Source organism: Anastrepha obliqua, chromosome 3 (assembly GCF_027943255.1).
Source record: "Anastrepha obliqua isolate idAnaObli1 chromosome 3, idAnaObli1_1.0, whole genome shotgun sequence".
Classification (NCBI taxonomy): domain Eukaryota; kingdom Metazoa; phylum Arthropoda; class Insecta; order Diptera; family Tephritidae; genus Anastrepha; species Anastrepha obliqua.
The window spans coordinates 102,441,526-102,468,351 of NC_072894.1; the positions used below are offsets into that span (position 1 = coordinate 102,441,526).

Sequence of the window (26,826 nt, forward strand, 5' to 3'; positions counted from 1 at the left end):
ACGAAAACACTTGAAACTTTATTAAATTCGATGTATTTACTTAGGATCAGATCGTGCGGTAGCCGCACAAGTTGCATGCCTCAAGCACAGGTAAATAATCGTATACAAATACTTGTGCATAAAACCAACAAATCCACTCACACATTTGCCACTTGAGTGTTTAGATGGAGTGCAATAAAAAAATAAAAATAAAAAACAACTTCGTGTGCAGTTCAGTTTCACACTTACATACACAAAAATTTATTTACACTGAACAGTTTTACGAAATTTGATCGAATTCACCGAATAATCTTAATAGTCTAGTCTTTGTGAACTCTCTTCTTCCACTTTTTTGTGAGCTTCGCCTTAGTCATAGCCGATTGCTTGAAGGGACCAATATCAGCTGCGTACGCCATCAAAGCGGGAATGTTAGACTGCTCATAATTGCCAGAGAAGTAGTGCGCGTAGGGTCCCAAGGCAAATACGGCTACGTCGTCACCGCCATGAGTCTCGGAGTCCAAGGGCACAGTCGCCATGTACTTGTATTTCGGCTTATCCAAATCAGCATCACTCAAATCCTTGCGTCCATATTTGGAGGAGTATGTTTTCGAGAAGCCAGGACCATTGGCGTAGGAAAGTATGGTATAAGGTAAGTCATCATCAGCTTTCTCAGGAGACAGTCCGAAAATGTTGGATCCGCGTGTCTGAAGAAAAAATGAGAGGAAAAAAGTGAAACATTTTGAGAGTTCCAAAGAGTCAATGACATGCTTACTTACCGGAAATCCCCCTATTGTCATGGTATGCGAATGATCTGAAGTCACTACGATCAGGGTATCCTGCGAGTCGGTCAAATCTTGTGCTATTTCAACAGCGCGTGCAAACTCTGCCGTATCCTCAAGTGAGCGATGCGCGTATGTGTTATGATGAGCCATGTCAATTCTGGCACCCTCCACAAACAGAAAATAGCCCTCTTCATTTTGACTCAACAGCTCGATAGCCGCTTTTGTCATTTCACTCAACGATGGCACGCTGTCGACCAAGTCTTTGCGCTCCAAGTCACCATGGTAGGGGCAGTGCGATGAACTGAATAGACCCAGCAAGTATTCCGTATTATTAAGATCCACATTCTCTAAACCTTCCTTATTCCACACATATTGCGCGCTTGCGTTTTGATTTTCCTTATCCGCTAACCACTCTTCGATGAGATTACGTCCATCTGTACGCCTACCCTCCGTCTCCTCCTCATCGTATTCATTCTCATCAATGAAATTACGTCGTCCACCACCCATAACCACACGCAAACCCTTACCCACTGGCCATTCGACGAGTTGACGTGCGATGTCCACATTCTTGGTCGCATCACAACCATCTTTCTCGATCGCAGCATCGTATTCCCACGAGCGCTGAGCGGTATGCGCATAAACACCGGCCGGCGAAGCATGTGTTACACGCGCCGTTGTCACTAAGCCCGCCCACTTGCCCGCATCTTGTGCCCACTTTGCTATGCTCTCCGTGTGTGTGCTCGCATCGGTTGCCGATTCGCAATCGTATTTCAGTACGTCGGCATTAACACCAATCGTGCCATAGTTACCTTTCACACCGCTTAGATAAGCTGTCGACGTAGAAGCGGAGTCCGGTACGCGCTTATCGACTGCGTAAGTTTTCGAGAGGCCAGTGTAGGGGAATCGTTCGAAAGATACTTGTGCGGAGCTATCGCCAAGGAGAGCGCGCGTGGCGGTAATTGTGTGCACCGACATGCCATCACCGAGGAAGAGTATAATGTTTTTGGCACGATTTATATTGAGGTTTGAAGTCTGCTTCAGTTTATCGGCGAGTATGCTTTGGGCTTTATTCACCCAATACTCGGTCGATTGTTCGGAAGAGCTTATTTTTGATGATTTTAAGCGTGAAAAAGTCGCTCTGGGATGATCTGCAATAGGAAAGAAAGAGAACTCGAATTAGATAGTGTCTCTATGTAACTCGAAGGTCGTTTCGGCGCTAAATGTTAAGATGAAAATTATATCCATACGGACTAGAATGGCCGTCATCAGCATAGGAAGTTCTCATCCGAGGCTTTGTACATATTTTCATTGGGGAAGATTTTTAAGTGGCGGGTCCCAAATCCAGCGCACAACCAACTATCCTGCGATGCTCACTCCCGAAGCTACCCAGAGGAAACTTGAACATCCCCCGAAGAAGAAAAATAACTAAAATGGCTCGAAAAAAAGGAACTCAAGGAAAATGTTCAAAGTATTGACTTTAGGGGCTTTCGTGAAGGAAAATCAAAGAGAATACTAAAAACATCGATGTGGAAATATTTTATACCAAATTTACGAAAAATGAGTTTTGCCAAATGAATTCAACAGTGATTTTCAAAGCGTTGGCGACTCGAGTTAATATTAAAAAAAAGATAAAAAAATAAAAAACAAAAAAAAAAAAACTATGAACGAGACCAAGTATTTTGGCCGTTAAGGAATGAATAAGAAAAAAAAATAAAAAAATGAAGATTTTTGACCGTAGAAGAAATTAGGGGTTAAAAACAAAAAAAAACTTTTTTTGCGCCTTCCTAATGTGCACTTTGCAACCCGCCACAGTGCAGGAAATTAATATTTACGTCAGCGAAAAACATTGAGTTGCACTTGCCTGCAGTATCTGCTGTAATCTCTTCGCAATTTTTATTGATTATTCAGTACTTAACTCTTTGAAATTTGATCTACATTCTGTCAAAAAAGTCCTTGGAATTGATAATTTTTAAAACGTCTGCCTAAAGGGTTTGCCAAATTACCACCAAAAAGATCAGCCGGTAGGTAGGTGAAATGATTGAAGTGCCGGTCTGGCGCTCTTCAAGTAGCACTAAAGCGCCGTTTTGATACCATTAAAAGACCTCCAACAGGTAGATATCTATAGCCAGTCAGAGCTGTTGATATAATGGAGGAGATTGATTGGATTTAGGTTCGCGCACTGCCGCAGGCTGTTGAAAAAAAGAGCGCCCAGTTACCTCAATCGTCTAGCTGCCAATCCAGAACATTTACAGAGAAAATGCTCAACAGCCTCCTTCTCTGAAAGGTCCCCACAGCTTCTGCAATGGGGGTTAAATTGTAAGCCTAGCTTTTCCGCGTGGATGCCGATCGTCCAATGACCGGTAAACACAGCTATGAGTTTGGAAATTGAATGCCGAGGAGTTCAAAGGACTTTCTAAATCCTTCGTATATCGTATTGGGGCCTAAAGGTTTTCGAAAGAGCACATAAACAAATGGAGCTCCATCTTTTTTGCGCTTTGCTTGAGAAAGAAGAGGGAAATCGATGACCGCGTAGGAGGTCTCTGAGGCCAATTCAGTTCCCTTTTTGGCAAGCTCATCAGCACTTTCATTTCCCTGTATGTTCCTATGCCCTGAAACCCAGTTCAGAGAAATGTTACCTGCATACTCAAGAGATTTCATTTCCTCTTTACAGGAGTTTACTAATTTCGTTCTGCACCATGACGTCGTCAGAGCCTTAATCGCGGCTTGACTATCGGAGAAAATGTTAATATCTCCTTCGCTCTCGCGTTCCCTAAGATTTTGCATGCCTAGAGGATCGCAAAGACTGAAAAAAAAGAGATAAATTGGCTGATTTAGAGAAAACCCTTGCTCCGACTCCCGTTTCCATCTTGGAACTATCAGTGAATACAGAGGTGCAAGCTTCGGTGCAGATTTTCCCCTCGATCCAATCCTGCCTCTTTGGAAAGATTGCACTAGCACGACCCTCAAACTCTAGCTTGCGGATAGAGAGATCTGTTCGAATACGGTGTTAACTGCCCGAAAATGCTACCATGTCCCTTGAGAGTTTGCCTCCAGAGAGCAATCTCACGTAATTGCACTTAGAGGTGCGATGGATATGACGGAGTCGATGGTAAGTGCAAAAGGACATTCAGGGCAGTAGTGGGGCAAGTTTTACATGCTCTGATGATGCCAATGCATGCAGTCCTTTGCACCCTCTCCAGCTTAATGATAGCCCTTCCGAAGAGCTTCCCACCAAACCAGGCATCCATACGTTAAAATTGGCAAAACCACTGCGTTGTACAGCCACACCACGATCTGTGACTTGAGTCTCCATTTTTTCCGCACAAAGATTTGCAGGAGTAGAAGGCGATACTGGCCTTCTTTACTCGATTTTCAATGTGTAGCTTCCAATGGAGTTTGGAGTCAAGTATCACTCCAAGATACCTAACTTCCGATGAGAGCGGGAGAACGTGGTTGTTTAATTTGGAAAGTCGAAAGGGTGGGGTTTATATTTTCTGGTAAATAGCACCAGCTCCGTTTTGTCAGAGTTGACTCGGAGGCCGCAAGTGGCAGCCCAGCGAATAATGAATATTACTCGGGTGTCATTCGGTATTTGAGAGGACAAATTTGTTAAAACAAAAAACGATTAAAAAACCATGAATTTTACAATTTAATAAACCAACAACTCAAAAGGCTATCATTCTGTACGAATTCCTGGCGAAGGACGCAAAAAATATCAGCGTACAAATTAAAATTAATACTTCGAGGTTCCCGCCTTCGGTTGATAGAATAAATAAAAAGGTAGCCGCATCGTGACTTGAAGTCGATTATCGAAAAAGCGCAAGACAAAATTCTTTATCGTTGCAGGGTAAATCGGTTAATAATACCAGTAATAAATAAGTAAAATAAAAAAAATAATGTATTATCGCCTTCGCCCTACTTTTTTGGCAGAAAATATTGCTATAATCAACTATTAAGCGATCAGCAGTTTAAAGTCTGCCATAGACCCCTATCAGTCAATTTTATTGCTCTCTGATGACTTTTTGTTTTCACCATCTATTTATGGTATATTCTTTAAGTCACCTGTTATTTATATTCACGTTTACCGTACTTTATCACGTGTAGCTTTATTTTTGCTATTCCATGCGAAATGTTTATTAGTACAAATTCTGTGTGATTAAATTTGCCGATAAGCCGAGCAATTAATGTTGCGAATCGGTAGTTATTAAGATCAATAAAAATGTGACTCTGCAAAGTATAAAACTGATTTGATTTATGACTGAATATTTATTGCTTAATTTGACTATTAGATTTAAATTTTATATTAAAGACTGAAAACGTGCGTTGAATGGTGTTGTTGCAAGAAATTTAAGTAATTCATGCATTTATTTGTTGTATGATATAATAGCTACTTGCAACTAAGAGTTGCTATTGTATATCCAGTAGTAGTTTTTGGGAGCCTGATTGCGGTCACGTTTGGCACCGTGAGAATAATTTGGCCACTTGGTGATGCATCGCTGCTATACAGGTTTTTAGCTGCTTTGACACATTTTTGGGCACAAAGTTAATAATAGAGCTTTCGAAACAATTTGAGGACTTTATCTGCTTGGTATCAAAACGACGCTTCAGTGCTCCTTGAGGAGTGTCCGACTGGCACTTCAACCATTTCACCTACCTACCTACCTATCTGCTTCTTATAAGGAAAATTTGCATAGCTGAAGCGAGAAAAATCCTCACAAGATTGCCAATACCTCTTTACAATACCAACAACTTACTGTTTGATGTAAATTACATATCAAAAGCACTGGTGGCCCACAATTTTTCAAAACTTATTACATGCTGCCACTGCATTCACAAAATAGAAAGATCAAATTCGAGTTGAAAAAATCCCTGATTTATAAATTTCAAGCCATTTACATTTTTTTATGTGGTCTCAGATTCATATTCAATGCTTACGGAAATCATTTTCTTCGTTGGGTTGTTTGTTTTATTGCTTGTGTATCTGCTCCCTACCTCAGTATATTTAAGGATACCGTGGAGTAATTTTCCAAACCTTAGCGTCTGTAAGAAATCACATTTCTGGACTAATTCGACTATTATTTAATGAAAAATTAACGTCTGTAAAATATTCTGCATGTTAACTATAGCCTCAGAGCTGGTTAATAGACTCAAGAGGTTTACAAATATTAGCTTGCGGAAAAAGAAATCCATTATTTTGCTTGGTAGATGGCTGTAGTGATCGATACCTCGTAAAGCATCGATCAAACAATTTAAGGTTTATGTGCGTTGTCAAGGTGACATTTCACATTAAAGAAATGCTTGTACTGTTTTTTGTTTGTTCCATTCAGTTGTGCGTTACAGGCTGTTAACAACGGAAATCAACCAAGAGAAAATTCGGTACATTTTACAGTTTTTCTTTAACATAGGCGAAAAAGCAAGCCAGCCCGCTGAAGCTGTGTCTATGGTGCAGATACTTTAACAGCTAATTGTGTGAATTTTTGATTTCGTCTATTCCCTTCAATTTTTGATGCTAAAGAAAATGTCGATAAAATCACAGAAATAAGCGCAGTTGACCGACATGTTAGTAGTCATAGCATCGCCCAGGAGCTAAATATTTATGTTATCCCTTAATTTTCTCAAAGCTTTCGATAGAGTTGGGGCTCATATTATATTTTGGCAACTTATAAAATGGAAAGTGCCACGTTTCATTACAAACTTTCTCACAAATCGTAAACTCAAAGTCAACGTAAACGGCTTTCTTTCACCAACACTTCCACTATACTTCCGCAAGACTTACCTCTCTCCGCCGTTTTGTTTATTATCGCCTTTGATAATATCAGTCGAATAATAGAAAAATATAAAGGAATTGAGCTAGAGATTTATGCAGATGATGTTTTAACGTACTCGAAAGTTTCCGACGTTCCTTTAGCGCAATCTCTATTTTCAAATATTCTTGTCGACATTGATACATGGTCGCTGGAGCTTGGTGCCTCACTTTCTTTAGAAAAACCCCATATCCTTCATATTTGTAGGAAACACAAATGCACTGGGATAACTCTAACACATAACCGCACTAACATTAAATGTGAAGTTAAAAATACTAGGTTTAATCTTTGACTCTAAGTACAACTTCTGCTCACTCATCAATGTTGTCAGAGCTCTGCTTCTTTCGAAAATTATCTACATACAGGGTTTGATTGAAAAGTAATGAACCTTATTTTTCTTAAGCAGTTTTATTAAACCTTTTGGCTTACGAGTATACAACTAATATTCTGCAAAATAGGACCCCTGAGCGTCAATACACCGCTGGTAGCGGTCCTTCCAATGCAGGAAACATTTTTTAAACTCATCCGCCGGAATCGCGTTCAATTCGGCTGTCACAGTTTTTTGGATCGCCTCGATGGAGTCGAAACGCCTCCCCTTCAGCTTTCTTTTCAGGCGCGGGAACAAGAAGAAGTCCGGAGGGGACAGGTCTGGGCTGGAGGGAGGGTGGGGAAGCACCGTAATCCCCATCTTGGCCAATGCAGAGGTGCAGAGAAAGGCGGTGTGCGCTCACATCTTCCTCTGTTTGCGTCGTCGAAGGTCTTCCAGATCGCTGTTCGTCTTCGACGTCCTCCCGGCCTTCCTTGAACGACTTGTGGCACCGTTTTATCTGGCCCAATGGTTTCGGTACTCGTTTTGTTTAGCTTTACGCAAAATTTGATCGAGTAACGTTACTCCAACGATCGCTGCATGTTCGCCACTGCAAAATCCTAACACACTTTTAAAACAGCTTTCACGCGCGGAGCGATGTTGACTGACACCGCTATTGTCAGCGAACTGGGACTGGTTTCTAGTGGAAGGGGAAGGTCCAACGATCATTTCCCCCCACCAGCCGATTCGGTTGATCGCTTGACAGACGCTCCGCGCGGGAAGGCTCATTAATTTTCAATCAAACCCTGTATACGGAAACTGCTCAAAATCTTGAAATGCACCATACCATTGCGCAATACGACGAAGTTTCAGCGCATTTCCAACCTCACCTATCAACACCATTTTTGCTGAATCAGGGCTACCTAGCATTCCAAATAGAATTATTGACCTTAGGCGCCAACTTTTTGCGAAAACGGTCGACGGATCGCTCGAACTAATCATTGTTCCCCAATTTGAAGAAATGGCTGGCGGCAAAAAGATTTTATTCAAACGAGGAGATGGTTCCAGAAACCAACGGCTATTTTTCAAACTTGAATAACTCGTATTATTCGGAAGCAATCAGTAAACGGCCGCCGTAGCCGAATGAGTTGCTGCGTGACTACCATTCGAAGTTCACAGAGAGAACGTAGGCTCGAATCTCAGTGAAACACCAAAATTAAGAAAAACATTTTTCTAATAGCGGTCGCCCCTCGGCAGGCAATGGCAAGCCTCCGAGTGTATTTCTGCCATGAAAAAGCTCCTCATAAAAATATCTGCCGTTCGGAGTCGGCTTGAAACTGTAGGTCCCTCCATTTGTGGAACAACATCAAGACGCACACCACAAATAGGAGGAGGAGCTCGGCCAAGCATCCAAAAATGGTGTACGCGCCAATTATATATATATATATATATATCAGTAAACTAACACTCGTTGGGCAAAGTGCACAAGCCTACAAGGAGACTATGTCGAAAAATAGAAAAAAGGTTTACCCCAAACTATTAAGTAGTTTTGATTTACTGGACTTTTCCACCAATCAAAATTATTATTTTTTATTAAGTTAAAAAGTTATTCAAAAACAAAATTGAATGACTAATTTTGCACCAAGTCGATATACAGATAATGAATTCTTTTGAAAATGTGTGCTTATATTATTATATTTTCCAAAAATTTAACCTTTTATGCGAAAGTGCACAGTTTTCACAAAATTTGATTTAAAAAGGCCGCTATATATGTATTTCCAAAGGCAATAATATTATTATTACTTATCAGGCCAGTCCATGAGTTCGTGCGTTTTTTAAAGGTGATTTTAAAATTAATAAAAAAGATCTTTAAAGTATTTATTAATCAATAATATATTTTCCTTCATTATTTACAATGCCATCCCAACGTTTAGGCAAATTTTTAATTCCCTGCCTAAAAAAATTGTTTGTCCTTGGAGCCAAAATACGTTTCGATATCCCTTTTTATAGATTCTTTTGAGGTGTAGTTCTTGTTACTCACATGGGATTGAAGTCCACGGAAAAGGTGATAATCACAAGGTGCAATATCCCGAGAGTATGGTGGATGTGGCATTAGCTCCCATCCGATCCCTTTCAGCTTGCCTAATGTTTGCCTTGCGGTATGAGGTCTTGTTTTGTCTTGGTGAAACAAAACTTTGCGCCTATTCACTAAAGATGGCTGATTTTTGTTAAGCGCCTCATTCAGATTTGATAGGTGATGGGAATAATAATCAGCAGTTATTGTCTGATTTGGTTCCAGAAGTTCATAATAAACAATACCGGTCATATCCCACCACAGACAGGATAATCTTCTTGGGGAGAAGACCATCTCTGGGGTCGGTTCTGATGTTTCATCTTGATCTAACCATTGGCGTTTCCGAACAGGATTATTGTAAAGGACCCATTTGTCATCACCAGTAACGATACGGTTCAAAAAACTTTCATTTTCAAGCCGTTGCAGCAGCTGAGAACACACATTCACTCTCTGCTGAAGGTTGGCGACGGCAACTCTATGCGGAACCCATTTTCCACGCTTTGAAACCTTTCTCAACTGAACCAGGAGCCTGTGAACTGTTCCATGCGATGAATTTAACCTCTGAGCTGTCATATCGACTGTCAAATTGGGCTCAGCTTCCACGAGTTCGAGCAAGGCGTCGGAGTTAAAGACTTCAGGACGACCAGCGCGCGGGGCATCCTCCACGTCGCAGTTACCACTTCGGAATTTTGAAAGCCACTTTTGCGCAGTCCTTACACTTACGGTATCCTCTCCGTGAACAGTGTTTATTTCTGCAGCAGCAATTGTTGCATTTTCACCACTTTTATAAAAAAATACAAAATATGCCTCTTATACGCGTTCGAAGATTCCATTTTATTTTTTAACAACACGTGCTTTTATTCGCAATTAAAATCACTTGTTGAATGCTCAATATATCAAAGAAAATATAAATAGTTCCGTTATATTCCGCGAATAATTTTTTGTATGCAAAAATCGTACAAAAGTGAAATTATGGGTAAAATACGCACGAACTTATGGGCTGACCTGATATATTATGAGGGACTTAGCGAGGTGCGATTTCAAAGTATTTCTTGAGCTCAACCACCTTAATAAATTTTAGTATTTGTCCTATTTTATTGAGTTTTATTTCCTCCTCTACTACGTAACAAAGAACAAATAAATAATTGACGCGTACAATTCTGTTAGGTGTTTGGCCGATCACCTTCTCCTCTTTGTTCCACAAGTTAAGGGACCTGTAGTTTTAAGCCGCCTACGAAAGCCAAATGGCTTTTATGAGGAACTTTTTCGTGGCAAAAATACACTCAGAGGTTTGCCACTGCCCGCAGACATTTTGCTGTTTCATGTACGGAGATGCGAACCCGAACTCCCGAATGGTAGTCACGCACCAAGCCATTCGGCAACGGGTAAGAGTATAAAGATTATATATGATTTTGTTTACTACTCCAGATCCTGCAATCAAAAAATAAAAACCCGTAATTTCTCGAAAAAAATGTGCAAGTAATTTGTCTTCTTTGCTACGTAAATGTGTCTTTTTTATTGCTATTACTTTTCGTTCCCGCGCAATTCGGTCAAGCAGCTATGGTATTAGCCAACAATAATATCATTATATGGAATTAGAAGAATTTTAATTAGCATTTGTTGTTTATCTCTGATTTTTCTACTTAAATTAGATACGCCATAAAAAAAAACATTCAACCCTCGCGCGTTTATCGGAACGCATTGGAGACCTACTGGCACCTTTCACTTTCATTCGCTCACAACCGCTCCGCTATTACTCGTACCTTATTTTGGCAACGAATAATTCGGCGTCTGTTCGTGATACTATTTATGCCGCTGCTGGTTTGTTTACACTTACATTCATCTGCAACTGTTGCTACAATAAAGTACGCCAAAAGGCCCAACGCCAAACGCCAAAAGCTGCTCATCATTGAACTCACACTGAACACACTGAAGTGAAGCGAACGTCGCGACCTATCGAATATCACTGTTGAGTTTTTTTCAAAGCACAAAGTTTTTATTCAAATTTAGAGTGTAAAAAAAAACCAAAGAAGCTACAAGTCTAAACAGCTAAAGAGAATAAATAAATGTGACGATGAGTATCAATAACATTTCAATATTTGTAGGTTTTAAGGGTATTTCACATGAGCTACGCTGGCTAAATAAAATCAAAATCGAAATGCTTCGTGCCTTTAAAGTCGTTAATGGGCGCTGCGGTTAGTGAAAGATTTATTAATGGGCAACAATTGAAGAAATACAGCGTTGGCGGGTGTTATTGTCAGTAAGAGCTGTCCTAGGCTATGCACAACTGGTTGTAGAGTACCACAAAGTGCCACTTTCACCGACGACCATGATTCACGTGCAAGTTCTACAGGTTTCCCCGTGCATTAATAATCTAATCAAGTCTAATTGCGCGCCAGTAACTTACATACTGTTGTCCCAAGCGGGGCCGTCAAACCCAAAGAGCAACGCTTCAACGAACTCCATGCGCTGATTGTATAGACTCTGTGCCCACTATGCGTATGCCAGTCGCTATAAAAGACCGCATCTACGCTCTCAACAACAGTCGTTAGTAAAATGTCGCCTCAGACACAGAAGTTACACAAGCATTGGTTCGTCGCCGCTTTGCTGCTACTGGCCATGTTGACGGTCTATACCACTGAGGCCTTGCCCACCTACGCTTGTGGTCTTGGAGTTGATGATGACGATTGCATAGATGCAGCAATGCATCCAGATTTACGCCCCGGCTCGATGTCAAATCGGGCACAAGGCAACAGTGAGCGTAAAATTGAGTATTGGCTGGAGCAGGGTAAAGAGTTCGTAAGCAAACAAGCAAATGCTAAACGTAATACGGGCAAAGCCAAGAATATTATACTTTTTCTGGGCGATGGCATGGGGCTAACCACCTTTACGGCAGCGCGTCAGCTGCTCGGCGGCGAGGAGCAGAAACTCTCATTTGAGAAATTTCCATATACCGGATTTTCGAAAACTTATTCGGTCAATACGATGGTGCCCGATTCGGCTTGCACTTCCACCGCCTACTTGTGTGGAGTGAAAGCTAATCATGGCACGATCGGTGTTAATGGACACGTAGAACGCAGCGATTGCGAAGGTATGGTCAATACTACGAACCACGTGCACTCTATAGCGAAATGGGCTTTGGACGCGGGCAAATCAGCTGGTCTCGTGACCACAACACGCGTAACACACGCCTCGCCGGCTGGTGTATATGCGCACGTAGCGGATCGCGAATGGGAGAATGATGCAGAATTAGCGGCTGATTGTGGTGAGGAGTCACTGCTGCAAGATATCGCGCTGCAGCTTATGAAAGGCGTGGTGGGCAAACAATTGAAGGTGATACTTGGCGGTGGCAAACGTGAATTCATCGACTCTACGCTGTATACAAAGGGTAAAAGAAAGGATGGGCGCAATTTGATTGAGGAATATCAACAGCAGTCCGCACGTAATGCTTACGTGGAGACACTTGAAGAGTTGCAGAATTTGGATGTGAAATCACACGATCGGCTGTTGGGCCTTTTCCACAGAACGCATTTGGATTACAATTTAGAGGCAGAAGAAACGCAGCCGTCTTTGAAGGAAATGACTGTGCGCGCTATCGAAATGTTACAAAAAGACGATAATGGATTTTTCCTGTTTGTGGAAGGCGGGCGTATTGACACAGCGCATCACTACAATATGGCGGAATACGCTTTGGACGAGACCGTAGAGCTGTCGAAAGCTATTGAAGCAGCACGTGAAATGACATCGGAGGACGATACACTGATTGTCGTGACGGCGGATCATTCGCATACATTCAGCATTTCAGGCTATCAGGTGGGTTATCGAAAACGAGAAAGGAAAATTAATTGTGTGGTTATAAAAATTGTGTCTGAATCAAAGAGAATTTTTTCATCGCGATATGTGGTAGTATGGAACAAGGTAGCTGTTGTAACAGCAACCACACGACACCTTACGATATCTGATAAAGTAGCAATGTAACATTTAAAACACCTTTTGAAATGACTTTCTTTGTTTCCAGGACCGTGGTAGCAATATTTTCGACGTCACGCCAAACTTAGCCACCGATGATAGGTCTTACTTAGCATTGAGCTATGCAAATGGTCCCGGTTTCGAAGACTATTACAATACTGCAAAGTATAAACGGCGCCATCCTGAAAAAGTGGACAGCGACACCTATCCCTCTACAGTACCTTTGGAGAGTGCAAGCCATGGTGGGGAGGATGTTGCTGTGTTCGCTTCAGGTCCTTGGGCCCATCTATTTACCGGCGTCTACGAACAGAATACAATACCTCATTTGATGGCCTATGCAGCATGTGTGGGGGAGGGGTTGAAGGCGTGCTAAATGTAGATCGAATGCGTATTGATAAGGTTGTGAATATAAAGTTTTTAAATTAGTTGTGTACCTAAAGTTTAAATATCTTTGTGATTGTATTAAAAGAACAAAAAAATAGGTGTGCTGATAAGTAAATTTCTGAACGGGCTGTTAAAAAATAGCGCAGATTGCAAAATGTTAACAGTTATATCAAACCCGTTTGATTGATTATGGATGAAAATTAAACATCCTTTTGCATAAATGATGAAGGTGCAATTTTATATACTGCCTGTAAACCAAATAAAACCTGCACTCGACAGTGAATGCTTTGTCTATTGAAATAATTTTAATTTGAAGCTTGTGGAACACTTAGAATGTTATTTTAAGAACTCTGTAATTCTTAGGAAAAAACTTCATTTGGAGGTAATGAAAACTACTATGATGACTAAATCGTCTGTAAATAGTTTTTGCATTGAAAAAGCGACAGCAATGCTAAGAAAGTGATTAGTAATACTCTCTACATTTCGAATAAACTCATATTTGCTACCAAACAGCACTAAATAAAATTATTTTAACTAAAAGTGGGCTAGCATTGATAATTTAAGAATATTTGCGAACTCTCCAAAAGTGGAGACTTTTCACAAACTGAACTTATTCAATGTTTTAGAATGTCAGACATCAGAATGTCAGTCTTGTATATAAATAATGTGTTTTTATAACTCTCCAAAAGTGTAGACTGTTTACAACACAGCAGAATATAAACTAAAGGAAGTGAGTGTAGCATGAACTAACGTTATGTTCAAAAATGTAGTCATTTTACCATAAAATTATTCTTAGCAAATCTTTTTAACTGCTTACGAAAAATATTTTAAAAGCACTAAGGAGCTTGCCTTCTCAAAATATCAATACAAAAATTTACACCACACGTTTTTTTTTTGTTGTGTTTTTGTTCTGTTAGTGCTCAGCTCATATTTGGCATGTGATTATCAAAAAATTTCATATATTAAGATTAGTTAATTTATTAAAAAAAACTTCATTTTATAAATAAACGCTCTGAAAAACATTGGTTTAATCTTCCAGTGCATATTTAGTGATAAGTATTAAAATACGGCTGTCATAAATCTCTCAACAACTATTCGTTTTAATTAGCTTACGTGCATTTATGCAGTTACGCGAAATAATGGCGCCGCAACCAAGTCTGTATGTGCATGACATACCCGCGGTGTGCTCTGTAGTCGATATAAACTGTTTTTTTTCTAATTCCGACCATTCTTCAAAATACAGTTGTAAAACAAATAATATTATTACATTTCTTCCCTAAACGCTCACAAAATTTTTCAACTATTTATAAAAAAAAATCCAATAAGAAGAGAAATTAACTTCGAATTTATTGAACGGAAATTCATTATTTTGAAATTTGCTTTAAACAAATTAAGTTATGATTTATTTTGCTATAAACTTATGTTTTTTAACAGAACATTTCACAGAAACTGAAACATAACCACTATTGGAGAGTTAAACACCAGTACTTACGAATTGGGTTTTTTCATCATTCCAAAGCACCAGATAAGTAAATTTTAAAATATATAAAAAGTCTCCATTTTTGGAGAGTATGGGAATATTAAAAATTAAGCTATGATTGCTTTCGCTAAGAAAACCTTCTTTTTTTAACACAAAATGTTCGCTGAAACTGGAACATATCCACTATTGGAGAGTTAAACGTCAGTACTAACAAATTAGGTTTTTTTATCATCCCATGACATCGAAGCATGCACTTTTGGAGAGTATGCAAATAATTAGTTTGGGTAGTTTTCATTAAGTTTTCTTAGTAATAAATACAAGCACCCTAATTTTTAAAAGCATTAAAAATAAATTTCGTAGTTTTTGAGTCGCTTTTCCCCCCTTTTTTCTCCAAACTGTACCATTAAAATATCTTTCCTGGATTGATTACGCACACACACTTAAATTGCGACTCAATACTAGCAATTAAATTCAATCATAAGCCAATAAAGCACACGCCACGGTCTAACTATATTAATTTTAAATTATATCATCAAATACACATCCATGCAAAATTTACTACAGCGATACGCGTATTGCCAATATTGACCGCAGTATAACGTCACTGCATCGAAAATCGGAAAATGTATAATTAATAGAATTTTCCGCCGCACCGCTGTACGCATAAATCCATAAATTACAATGATTTCTTTTTTATTTTATATCAACATACACACATCGCTATACTGTGAGGGCCGCTTGGCTACTTTTTTCTTATGCTATTTGTGGCAACATAACGCTGAATGTTGCAGAAAAAATTTGTATGCAACGACAGCAGCTGCTGCCAGCCGATAGCCAAGCCGCCAGACACACCGGCAGCCAGGCTAGCATTGATTGCGCTTTCTCACTTAACTCATCAGACACATATGAAAGCGCATCCGTACCTATACATACATTGTAATATGAATATGTGTTTACGAACACATTCACACTTATGCATAACTCTGCGTTAACGACCACACCTTCACATTCGTTCACACTTTGAACTGCATATCAGTTTGAAGCATTGTCCTTTCGACCTACACACGCACTCCCCCAACTGGCACGCCCACTACAACTGCACAACATTTTAATTAACCATTATCACAGCTGTCGCAGCGCTAGCGATGTGAGTGTTAAATTTACATTTTATGGTGAATGAATTGGAAGAAAGAGTGGGCGACAAAGGGAGAATGGCAAAGGGAAATATGACGAACGGCAAGGCATTGGGAAGAGCGAACTTGTGAAGTGATAGGTGACATTTACATATGAACATGCGGACAAACTCATATTTTCTTTTGTTTTTCAAACAAACACTCATGTGTGGAAAGATTAATAATAAATATTCTTACTTCACCCAGTGAACATCGAGAGGCTAAGTTAGGAAGTAGAAGCTATTAAAGAGCCCGTACGACGCTACCCCCAAACTTTCATAATATCCACTGTTAAGGATAACAAAAACTGTAGTTATTTTCAATTTGACTTTACAAATTGAGTTTACTACAAAAATAATGGTTTTAAAATTCCTTGCATTTAGCAACTGTTAAACATCCTCACGGCGCCGAGGAAGCCAGGTCGGCCACAACAGACATGAACATGAAAGAAAGTGATAGAAAGTGATATGAGACGTGCGAACTTAAACATTGAGAGAAGTCAGGATCAAAAAATCTGGATATTAGGTACTAGGACAGCTGACCCCAAGTAAAATGGGATAAAAGCAAGGAAGAAGAAGAGGATTTAGCAAGTGTATTTTGAGTACAGGCAAATCTTCTTTCATCTGTTTTTAAACTCTTTATGCAATTTGGGATTTAATACACAAAACTTACAGTTTTGTGTGCATACAAAACTCTTCACTTTTTGGAGACTTCACAACACACCTCATGTACCTTTAAGTACTCATATATCGTTTGCATGTACATTGAAACCTGGGCTCCGCTATATATTTCTTGGAAAATTTAAGAGTAAAAATCGCAAAGTCTTTATAAATATTTTATTATCAAAATTTCTGTTTGAAAGTTACTTATGGAGGGAGAGAAGAAACCAGTGTGTGGCAAAATGTCATAAGAATAGAAATAATGCTTTATTTGAAATCTTACTGTTGTATAGATAGCATCATCGATATAAATATAATATTTATTTGGTGATTTATTATTTTAAAACAGCATTAAATGTGATTTTAATTACAATATAATACTATAACTAACGATTTACAGGAAAATTCATGTATGATATATATGTACACTACGAACATTAATCCCAGCATCAGTAAAAACCGCCGAAAGTGGCATTGGTGGAATGTATAAGCGTATATAAAAATAATTAAAATAAAAACAAGTTTAGTATGTTGTTTTAGAAAAGTCTCCACTTTTGGAGAATTATTAGATACTGTATTCTCATATTCCTTTCTGACGAGCATATATTTATTTTTATTAATTTTGGAAATAAGGAAAAAATATAAAGTCTCCACATGTAAAAACACTGACTCACACTATTTGTATACTAAACTTAACATTAGTGACCATTTTTATAAACAATTAAGCCAAAACAAATGCAAATAAAAAGTCTCCAATTTGTGGAGAGTATCAATAATGTCAAAAAACTACCTTGTTAAGCTAATAAACAGCTTGGACTACTTATATTATATAGGTGTACTTATTTTTCAATGTTTCTTGAAATGCGGCTAGAGTGCTATTCGCACTGCTGGGTTACAATAATAATTTATCGTATTCTTCATTTCGCATTACTGTTGCATAGATATTAATTTACTTTACATATGCGTGCATACTTTTTGCATTCGAAAATAAATACTATGAATATACATGCATATGTGCCTTCATGCCATGACAATATGATATACATATATGTGTGTATAAGTATGTATGCAAGTGCATATGAGTAGACAAACTTGACATTCGAAAATGCCGAATGCACTGACAGTTACATGTTGACAATTATGACAGCTACAGCATCCTGGCCAGAGATTGTTTGCCACCAACCAATACAGTCATCACCAATTGTTAGTGTTCTTATTGTTAATGTTGCTGTTGTTGTTTTTTTTACTGCTGTAGCTGTGTCTGTTGCAGTTGCATTTATTGGCAGTATTGTTATTTATAGCATTGGCGTGGGTGCCGTTTGTATTGAAATTAACGCCATTTTAATTGAATTTTAATATTTCACACATGAACGAAGGGAGCGGGTTAAAGTGGAGATTTGGTCGGAAGAAGGATTTCATACATGTTTCTTGCTGCTTTGGTGGCTTACAAAAGACAAGTGGCAACATTTAATAAGCGTGCGGCTGACAGCTAGTTGAAAAAGTAAGCCGGCAGCAAAAGCTGGGATCACCAATGGCTAAAGGCAATGTGTGGAGTACGAAAATATGAAAATGGGAAATTTTTTGCGGCCACATATTATTTCACAGTCAGTGCTAATGGGATTTTTGCGTGTGAATTGTTATATTTGGTGTGTGGTGAAATTATTTTTACCATAAAAAAGTATGCGCACACATACATAGGTACATATACTTGCTTAATCTATAGCAGCATCAACAGCCAATATCCAATGCACATTACTCCTCAATTCAATGCATAAATTAAATTCATAATGCCATTAATGCCAAATGCAACGCTTGGCATTTGGTGGTGTGAAAATCAAAAATTCATTTCAATTGGCCCGCACAGATTGCAAATTGGTGGCAACGCTTTGCTGCTTTAGTTCAATGGTGATTTTCGCAATTGCAAAATAATGATTGGAATAAAATGTCTGATTGCAGAAATCGGAAAATCCCTCAAATGAAATAGTGAATAGTGCAACTGACAAGCGCATAGTCGCACACAGATACGCACCTACATATGTATGCAAGCAGAGCTGAATGGATGCATCTAAAAAAATATGAGTGCAAAAGGATTGCAATAAAAAGAAATGAAGAGCAAAAAAAATAAGCAAGCATTTATTAAATCGCAGCTACGCATTGTGACAAGCGTTGACAATAAAAGTGTCAATGCATGACATGTCGAAGCTGTGGCTCAAGCTTTTTGTACGGACGGCGGTGTTGTCTTTGACATGTTGTCGCTTTTGCTGTCATTAACTACACACCATTGCTGTAGTGCCAACAGCAGCAACAGCAGCAGCGTTTTGTTCATTTACACTTTTTTTCTATCGTCTACCCTGGCAGCTGCTACTTACTCATCCCAGCCATGTCGCTTGTCAATTTGCAATTTGCATACGAACGCTGATGCTGATGCTGTTGATACAAACACATACACATGCATGCATGATGTGCTTGTAGTATGAGAATCTATGTTTGAGCGCATCTGCATATATTCAGGTTTTTGCTTTCATTAATTTTTTCGACACTGTAGTTTGTGTTGTTGCCTTTGGTTGGCATTATTGTCATCAATACGCGTAAAATGCAAATTTAAACGAATTTCAATCATTTCGCAATTGTTCTCGAAAATTTGCAAACAAAAATGACAAAAATAAAAAGAAAGCAGAGCAAGTATGGCGCACTTGGGTAGTGACGTTGCCCTCCTACATGCGCTCTGCGGTTGATTTCATTTTTCGTTCACGACTTAAGTGCCCGGCTATTGTGCGTCAAATGCATTGTTGCTGCTGCTTTGATTCACGCCAAATGCAAACGCTTATGAACCTAGCCGGTATACAAATGTATGTATGTTTATGTGTTCTACTACGAGTAGGCCCTGTAGGGAAAGAGAATATTTTATCATGAAGCACTCTGAATTGTTGGAGACAAAGTCTGGGTCCTCACTCAGTATGAATAGGCAGTGGAGAAGACGGTCTGTAAGGTGGAGGCTGCCCTATTAAAATCATTTCTTGACCATAGGCTAGAAAAATGATGAATCGCCTCTAAATTCTTTTGCGCATTCTGCGAAGTAGTAACTTAAGGGCACCCCTTGGACTAGAGCTCGAAAATTAGGGTATTTTCAGGAATTTTTTTTACAATAAAAAAAATGAAAAACAATATTTAAATTTTTTAGACTTTTTTTAACTTTTTTTACATACCAAAATGAAAAAAGGAAACATTTTTTTAATTTTAATAATCTTATTTTATTTAACTTCTTTTACTTCACTTTTTAATTTAGAAAATGGCGCTTAAGTTGACCCTCCCGAAAAATTGGACCTGGGCGTTGTTGTCCATTTTGGCTCTTCTATTTATCTAAAACACAAAAACCAAAAAAATTATTAATCAGTATGACTGTAAATTTTTTGAAATGGCGCGGTTTGTTTTTCAGTTGTGTTTGATCAACATATTTAAATTTCAGACGATTCGGTTGAATCGTTTTTTTTATGTTTTTTGACAATACCAGACCGAAAATAGTAGTTTTGAGATGGGATATTTCCCATTGATACCGCCGCGTGACGAATCTGACTCTACCTACTAAAACGGCTGTAGACTCGAAAATACTGGGAAAATCCCTCCAAAAATTTGGCAGTATGTTCTTAAAAGTCTATACTTTCGAAATATCAAAAAATAACCTACAAAAATCCTACTTCAAAGTCTTCAATGCGCTCACATACTAATCCTTATTTCCGATTTGGTCTGACGAAAGGAGTTCAGAGTGGGCCACTTGACGGGCAATCGAAAATAGTCAACAAATTCTTGCTTTCCAATCGACTTATTATGGTTTTTGAATTTTGGCTGGTCTATGAAGCGCCATTCCGATAATCGTTAACCCATTCCGAAGCGATATTTAAAGAACTCGCAACTGCTGCTACAACAACAACAACAACAACAACCCTTGTATCGTCCCCGATGACACCACTCGCCTACCTCTTAGTATTGAGAGTATAGGTGTACTCTTTTCAACCTACAAACTGGGTGGTACAAGTAGCAGTAGTATTGCCACTACAGCCAACACGAGATGGGTTAATAGTCTGGCAGGTAAAGCCATAAAAAGAATTTAGCCAAAAATGGACATCAGGCACTCAAAGGCTCTACTTAATAGGTCACGGAAAAACGTATCTATAGTATTTTAGCTGCTTTAATCACACACCAGTGTCTCCTAGGTCGACATGCACAAAGTTTGAATGTACCTCATTTCGACTATTGTAGAAGCTGCAAGAATGAGGAGGAATAAAAGCACTTCAGACATCTTCTCTGTCACTGTCCCGGATGGCATGCCACTAGGTTTAGATACTTCGGCTCATCGTTCTTGAGTGATGGTGATGACCTTAGAGATATACATAAGTGTCAGCCAGATTAATGGGTTTGCACTTAAAACAAAATAGTTTAACGAGGAGTAGCAGGTAAACTGCCGTTGTGGTATCACAATCGATCGGCAACGGTGTAAGTGAGTTGGCTTTGAGACCGACTCTCACTTGTCTCTACCTACTTACCAACCTACCTACCTATATCCAACCGAAAGCAGGCTTTGTGGAAATTCACGGACCTGCATATGTAAATATTTTGTTTTCTCGAAGAAATGTTCCCAAAACAGTTTCAAGAAACAGAAAGAGAGAGAGAGAGAAAAAGTGCTGCGTGAGAACCAAAACTCGTAGCTACTTCATTCTTGCTTTACAACTTCACAATTCATTGCCAATATAAAAAATGTAATATAATATACCGAGACAACCTCACTGAGATGGTTAAACTCCTTCTAACATAGAAAAAGCTTGTGTTCTATGTATAGGGTTTTCCAATAACAGTGAATGGATTGAGAGATGATTAACGATTTTTTATGGCCGGAATTTGATGGTATTGATCTGAAGAACGTTTATTTTCAACAAGACGGCGCTACGTGCCACACAAGCAACGAAACCATTGATCTTTTATGGGAAAAGTCTCCGGACCGTGTTATCTCTCGAAGAGGTGATCACAATTGGCCACAGAGATCTTGTGATTTAACGCCTTTTGACTTTTTTCTTTGGGGCCACGTGAAAGAGAAGGTCTACGCCAACAGCCCAGGGTCGATTCAAGACCTCAAAGATGGAATTCGTGAGGCTATCGAGGACAGAGGGCAACCACTTTGCAAATCGGTTATGGAAAATTTCATGAAAAGGATATTGTCCTGTTAGCGTGGTCATTTGCCTGATGTTATTTTCCACTATTAGCGGCATAGCTTCCTTTTTATAATGAAATAAACATCCGATCATTTATATTAGAATAAAAAATAGCATTTTTCTTTGAATATCAAAATAACACCTCTTATAACACCTCTTATATCATCTATCTTCATCCATATTATTGTACCATACTGTTGTTGTTGTAATTGGCGCTTACACCCTATATTTGGGGTTTAGCTGAGCTCCTTCTCCGATTTGTACTGTGCGCAACTTGATACTTTTTCGACAAATGGAGGGAGCTACAGTTTTGAGCCGACCCCAAACGGCAGATATTTTATATGAGGAGTTTTTTCATGGCTGAAATACTCTCGGAGGTTTGCCATTACCTGCCCAGAGGTGACGGCTATTAGAAATAACTTTTTCTACCATTTGGTGATTCATGCACGAAGATTCGAACCTTTGTCGAATGTTCCGAATGGTAGTCACGCATCAATCCATACGGCTACGGTGACTGCTAGCATACACCAGCGGACAACGAACTCCTGGTTTCATTTTCCCGGATATTCACAATTATCAACAGGTCAGTATTACTTACAGAATCATACAAAGAACGACTAGGCATTGGACACTACTTTCACTAGTTCCACGCTTAGTTCACTAGGACACTTTGTGTGCATTTCACCACATCCACTGGTAGTTTATTACAATTCAATAGTCTCATTGGGTGTTCATTTAGCCTTCTGCAACGATCCAGCTTTCTCTTACTTCAACTACTGGCGCGCAATGAAAAAGTAATTAAATTTCATTAAACTCCATACCGACAAACACCCGTTCACCCAACTGTCCCCAACGTGAAATGATGGCAATCGCAGCACAAACACCCTCCAACCTATTTCATATGTATGTGTGTGTGTGTGTGAACATAGTTCAATCTACCGAAGGGCGAAGGTAGTGGGGGGGGGTGGTAACTGACATTGTTCCGCTAAAAGTGTGTGTCGATGGGTGCAAGTGTCAAAAAAGTGTCGCTGACAGCCACCAACAGCAGACAATGACAAAACGCGCCGGCCATCAGATCAGTGCCATCAACACAGCACAAATGTGGGCAACAAAAAAGGGAGGAAGTGAAACAAAAAGACCCACATATATGTGCCTACTGAGCCACCCGGCACTGTGTGACTTTGCCAACTAAATACTATAACTGTATTCGAACTAAATACAAGCATACAAGTCATCTTCAAACAAACATTCTGTGCTAGCGCATTGAAGGTGTTTGTGTGCGAGTCTCGCTGTTAGTGCTTTGGTACAGTTCAAGAGATTTTTTTTGTTTCTTTTTTTCCTTTATATTTTAAATAGTGAGGGAATGGATATAGTGAAAATAGTGTTGTATGTTGTGTGTTCACTTACGTTGGGGGTAAAATAAAAGTTTGTGTGTCTGTTAGCCACAGAGTGTCATTATTTACGCATTCACAGCTGGATAACAGCTGCGTTGGGGGAGTCACTAGCGATGCTGTAAAACCCTTTTTTAACTTTACTTTTTTTATATGCATATGCGAATTGCTTCATTCGATTTTTGTTCACACAAAAGTTTGTTAAAAATAGAAATATAACATCGCAATAAAAAGGTAGTCACTTAGGGCTCAAACATTGAAAAGATATAGACGAAATTTGGCATTTATTTGAAAAGTTTGAAAAGCGATATTTTAAGCGCTGGGATGGTCAACGAATTTGAGAATGCGTCAATGGAACTTTTTATTGAAATTTGGGTATTTTATATGTTATTTTTAGAAAATAAAAACATGAAGAATTAATCTTACTCTTTGGAACCTTTTTTAAAGGACGAAAATCAAATCTAATGCAGAGCAGTGGAGCCACCATTGCAGTATAGTCGTAGTGGTAGTCCAGTTGCATAGAAAAACCATGTGCTTTAGTGGCAAATAGGTTGAGACTATTCGGAAAATAATTTTTTTTTACTTTTTCAATATATTGTTTGTAAAACTAAGTAGAAATATATGCATTTTCAAAACTCTATATAGAAATAATACTTCTTTCTGGAGTTACGACCGTCTAAAAACCCCTCTGGCGGATATTTGCAAATTTATTTCTTTAATTAAATTTTACTTAGTAATTGTCCTTCTCCTAGTATTTGGATATTTATTGAAGTAAAACTTCTTAGGCGTAGATAGACGGGCGAGAATGGAGAGAAAAATTTCAAGGACATGCAACGTTTTGGGTATTTTCGTTCCACGAGAGAGAAAAAAGATGTAACGCAGAGGAAAAGGAGAGAGAGAGAGTTATACCTTATATATATCTTAAATACACCTTAGACTATTTTTCGTGAGTTTATCCTTGTGGTTGCTAATTTCTAGTGAGAAATAACACTGCTTACTTTTTGGCGCTTGTTTGTTGGTGCAAACATGTAGGAAATATATTTTTGGTGCCTACTTTTTGGCGTTATATTTCCTTGGTGCCTACTGTTTGGGGCTTTTTGTGGTCCCAATTTTTTTGGCGTTTTTTTGTGCCTACTTTTTGGCGCTTATTTCCGTTTCCTGGCTAGTGCTTGTGCGTATTATAATTGGTATTGCCTTGCGTTAATTTGTGCCGTTGCTGCGGTCCTGCAATCGCTGCGTTTGGGCGGGTGATAAACACGCGGAGTAGTGCGCGTTGTTGCCACGTTTTGTGTCCGGCATTTACCTACACCGGTCGACCCTTCTCCGTTTTTTGTAAATTTTGTCTATTTGTATTCTCTGCAAATGTTGTGAAGTTTTTTCGATATATATTCTTTCTCTCTCTGTCTCTCATTCGTTTTCGGGTCTCTCCCTCTTTCTTTGTCTGCCTTGAAAGTTTCACTTCTGTTATGTGTACTACGCTACACGCATTTTTTTTATTAAATTTCAGAAAACTTTAAATGAGTTTTGTGGATTTATTTTTCAAATGTCGAATTTTGCTTTTGTACTTCCTTCTAAAGGAAAATACTTCCTTCATGCTGTGCTAAAATTTCAAAGGAATCCCAGAAACATTTACTGAGATATATGACTTTAACTGAAATAGTCCCCTTTGTTTAGATTGAGATATTATAAAAATTGCTTGTTGTTAAAAAAAAACACAGATGGCAATAAATTTAGAGTAAAAAATTATATTAGAAACAAAAAAACTTAAACAAAATTGTAGCCATTTGAGCTCATTCAGTTTTTGCTAACTTTATAAACTACTTGAGATATATTTTTGGTGTTTTTTTAATTTTTCCACTCTCTATCAAAGCAACAACTCAATGGACGATACAACGTAGGTACTATTACATGAATCGAGGACTTACTGTAACAATATTTTGCTATAAAGCAAAAAAAAATCAGAAACTATCTTGAAGTATTTGTTTCTGTGTGTGTTTTTTGAAAATTTTCAACTCTCTCTCGTGACTTTGAAGGTACATACTTTATTTGCTTACATGAATCGAGATGTTACTGTATCAATAATTTTGTTATAAAAAAAATATTCGAAACTCTTTGCAATTTGACATTTCACTGCATCTCATCAAGCAACACGTGTGTTACACGCTGTCAAAGTCAGCAATCAGCCGCCAAAATCTTTGTATTATACAACCATTTACATTACAACAACACACTCAAATATAATTGGAGATCATAACTTGGCGGTTATATGGAGAATATATCACAACCCAGCATCTATGAATTACAGGCATAACAATTCACTGAACAGCAAAAACTAATTTTGATAGAAATCAACAAAAAAATGGAACAAATGATAATTTGCATAATTTTTCGGCAACACTTTTAATAAAAGCCAAAGAGTATGGTATGTCAGTTGCAATGCGACACATTTTGACGGGTAAATATTTGACAGTTCCACAGGGTTCAACTGCCTTTTTAACATTAAACACATGAAATGCGTAGACACACACACACCCATGACAGCGCTTAACTCCACCTCCATAAAAATGCAAAAAAGCTTGCCTACGAATAGAATATTGAATGGAATAACCAACCCTCAAGCCGTTTTGAAAGTAATTTTTGCACGCATCAACCTGCAGACAGGCACACATACATACACACACACATACATAGCTACGCACTCATCACACAATCCATCATAATCATTGCTCGCAGCCACCACAGAGTTGAAGTTTGGCAGTTTTTGATCGATCTGTTTGTCCGTCCATCGGTCTACATATAATATAAGTGACCTGTCGTCGCACCCTTAAGTGTGTATTTAACCCCTCTGCCCCACACGCAAATGCAAGTGAATATAAGATTTTCACGCCCTTTTATGGGAAAAGGTATTGAATCAAGTACAAAAATGTTAATTTAAATTTTTTATGCAATGCGACGCAGATCGCACGCCGCTGGGCATTTCTGGCAGGGTGACGAATAAAGGATATGTATACTGAGCTGTTATACAAATTTCAACCACCGCAAATTTAACACTTCCCAAGTGTTTTCCACGCCTCCATTTATTAAGGCTTTTCATGCAGAAGCTGGCACTTCCGGGTACGTTTTTGCGTTCCCAAAAGTGTGTTAATGTTCATTTTGCATGCCTCTTTATACTTCGTAGCCAAAATTTACCGCCCACAGCGAGTTATATTACGCCTTTAATGGTTGATTTCGCATTTAACTGGTATTTGATAAACGTACGCAAAACTTCTTGTTACTAATATCAATAGCCACCTGAAGCCATAGCGATGGTAGGCATTTGGTGTTCCGGTTTCAATCTGGACCGAAATTGCGCATACAAAAGTGAAATATGGAATTGCAAAGGTATGAAACCAGTTTTTGTTTTGCAATCTTTCTTGTGCTGAGGTCATTATCATTGAATTGAACTGGGCTGGATCTTAAGATTGCGTTCGACTTCAAGTTGGGTTAAATTAGGATAAATGGCTGCCCTTGCGGGGAGCCCACGTAGACAAATATTCAAAATTTGTCCGTTTTGATACCATATAGAGAGAGGGGAGGGGAAAAGTAGAAGGGAAGGAACCATATAGGTGGAAGAAAAGGAAG

At 38.7% G+C, this 26,826-nt stretch overlaps 2 protein-coding genes across 3 annotated transcripts in view; one reads left to right on the plus strand and one right to left on the minus strand.

Moving 5' to 3' along the window:
* Positions 1–223: 223 nt before the first annotated feature.
* LOC129241013 (membrane-bound alkaline phosphatase) overlaps positions 224–26,826 on the minus strand; it is a 32,689-nt gene continuing 6,086 nt past the window's right edge. The window contains exons 1-3 of one of the 2 annotated variants that reach the window (XM_054877131.1): positions 10,784–10,885; positions 756–1,909; positions 224–683 (exon numbers count right to left, since the gene is read on the minus strand). In XM_054877131.1, the coding sequence (XP_054733106.1) occupies positions 300–683; positions 756–1,909; positions 10,784–10,856 (1,611 nt within the window). In that variant the 5' untranslated portion in view covers positions 10,857–10,885 and the 3' untranslated portion in view covers positions 224–299. Of the gene's footprint in view, positions 684–755; positions 1,910–10,783; positions 10,886–26,826 lie in introns of those variants that run through there. The other variant, XM_054877133.1, reaches the window with a different exon arrangement.
* LOC129241014 (membrane-bound alkaline phosphatase-like) lies at positions 11,503–13,344 on the plus strand. Its single transcript, XM_054877134.1, has 2 exons — positions 11,503–12,759; positions 12,965–13,344. The coding sequence occupies exons 1-2, from the start codon at positions 11,503–11,505 to the stop codon at positions 13,286–13,288; spliced, it is 1,581 nt and encodes a 526-aa protein (XP_054733109.1). The 3' UTR covers positions 13,289–13,344.

Bases quoted from the DNA above. Each gene is read 5' to 3' on its own strand.
- LOC129241014 (XM_054877134.1), top strand. From the start codon at position 11,503: ATGTCGCCTCAGACACAGAAGTTACACAAGCATTGGTTCGTCGCCGCT. The intron at 12,760-12,964 runs GTGGGTTATCGA...CTTTGTTTCCAG, and splicing joins TCAGCATTTCAGGCTATCAG to GACCGTGGTAGCAATATTTT.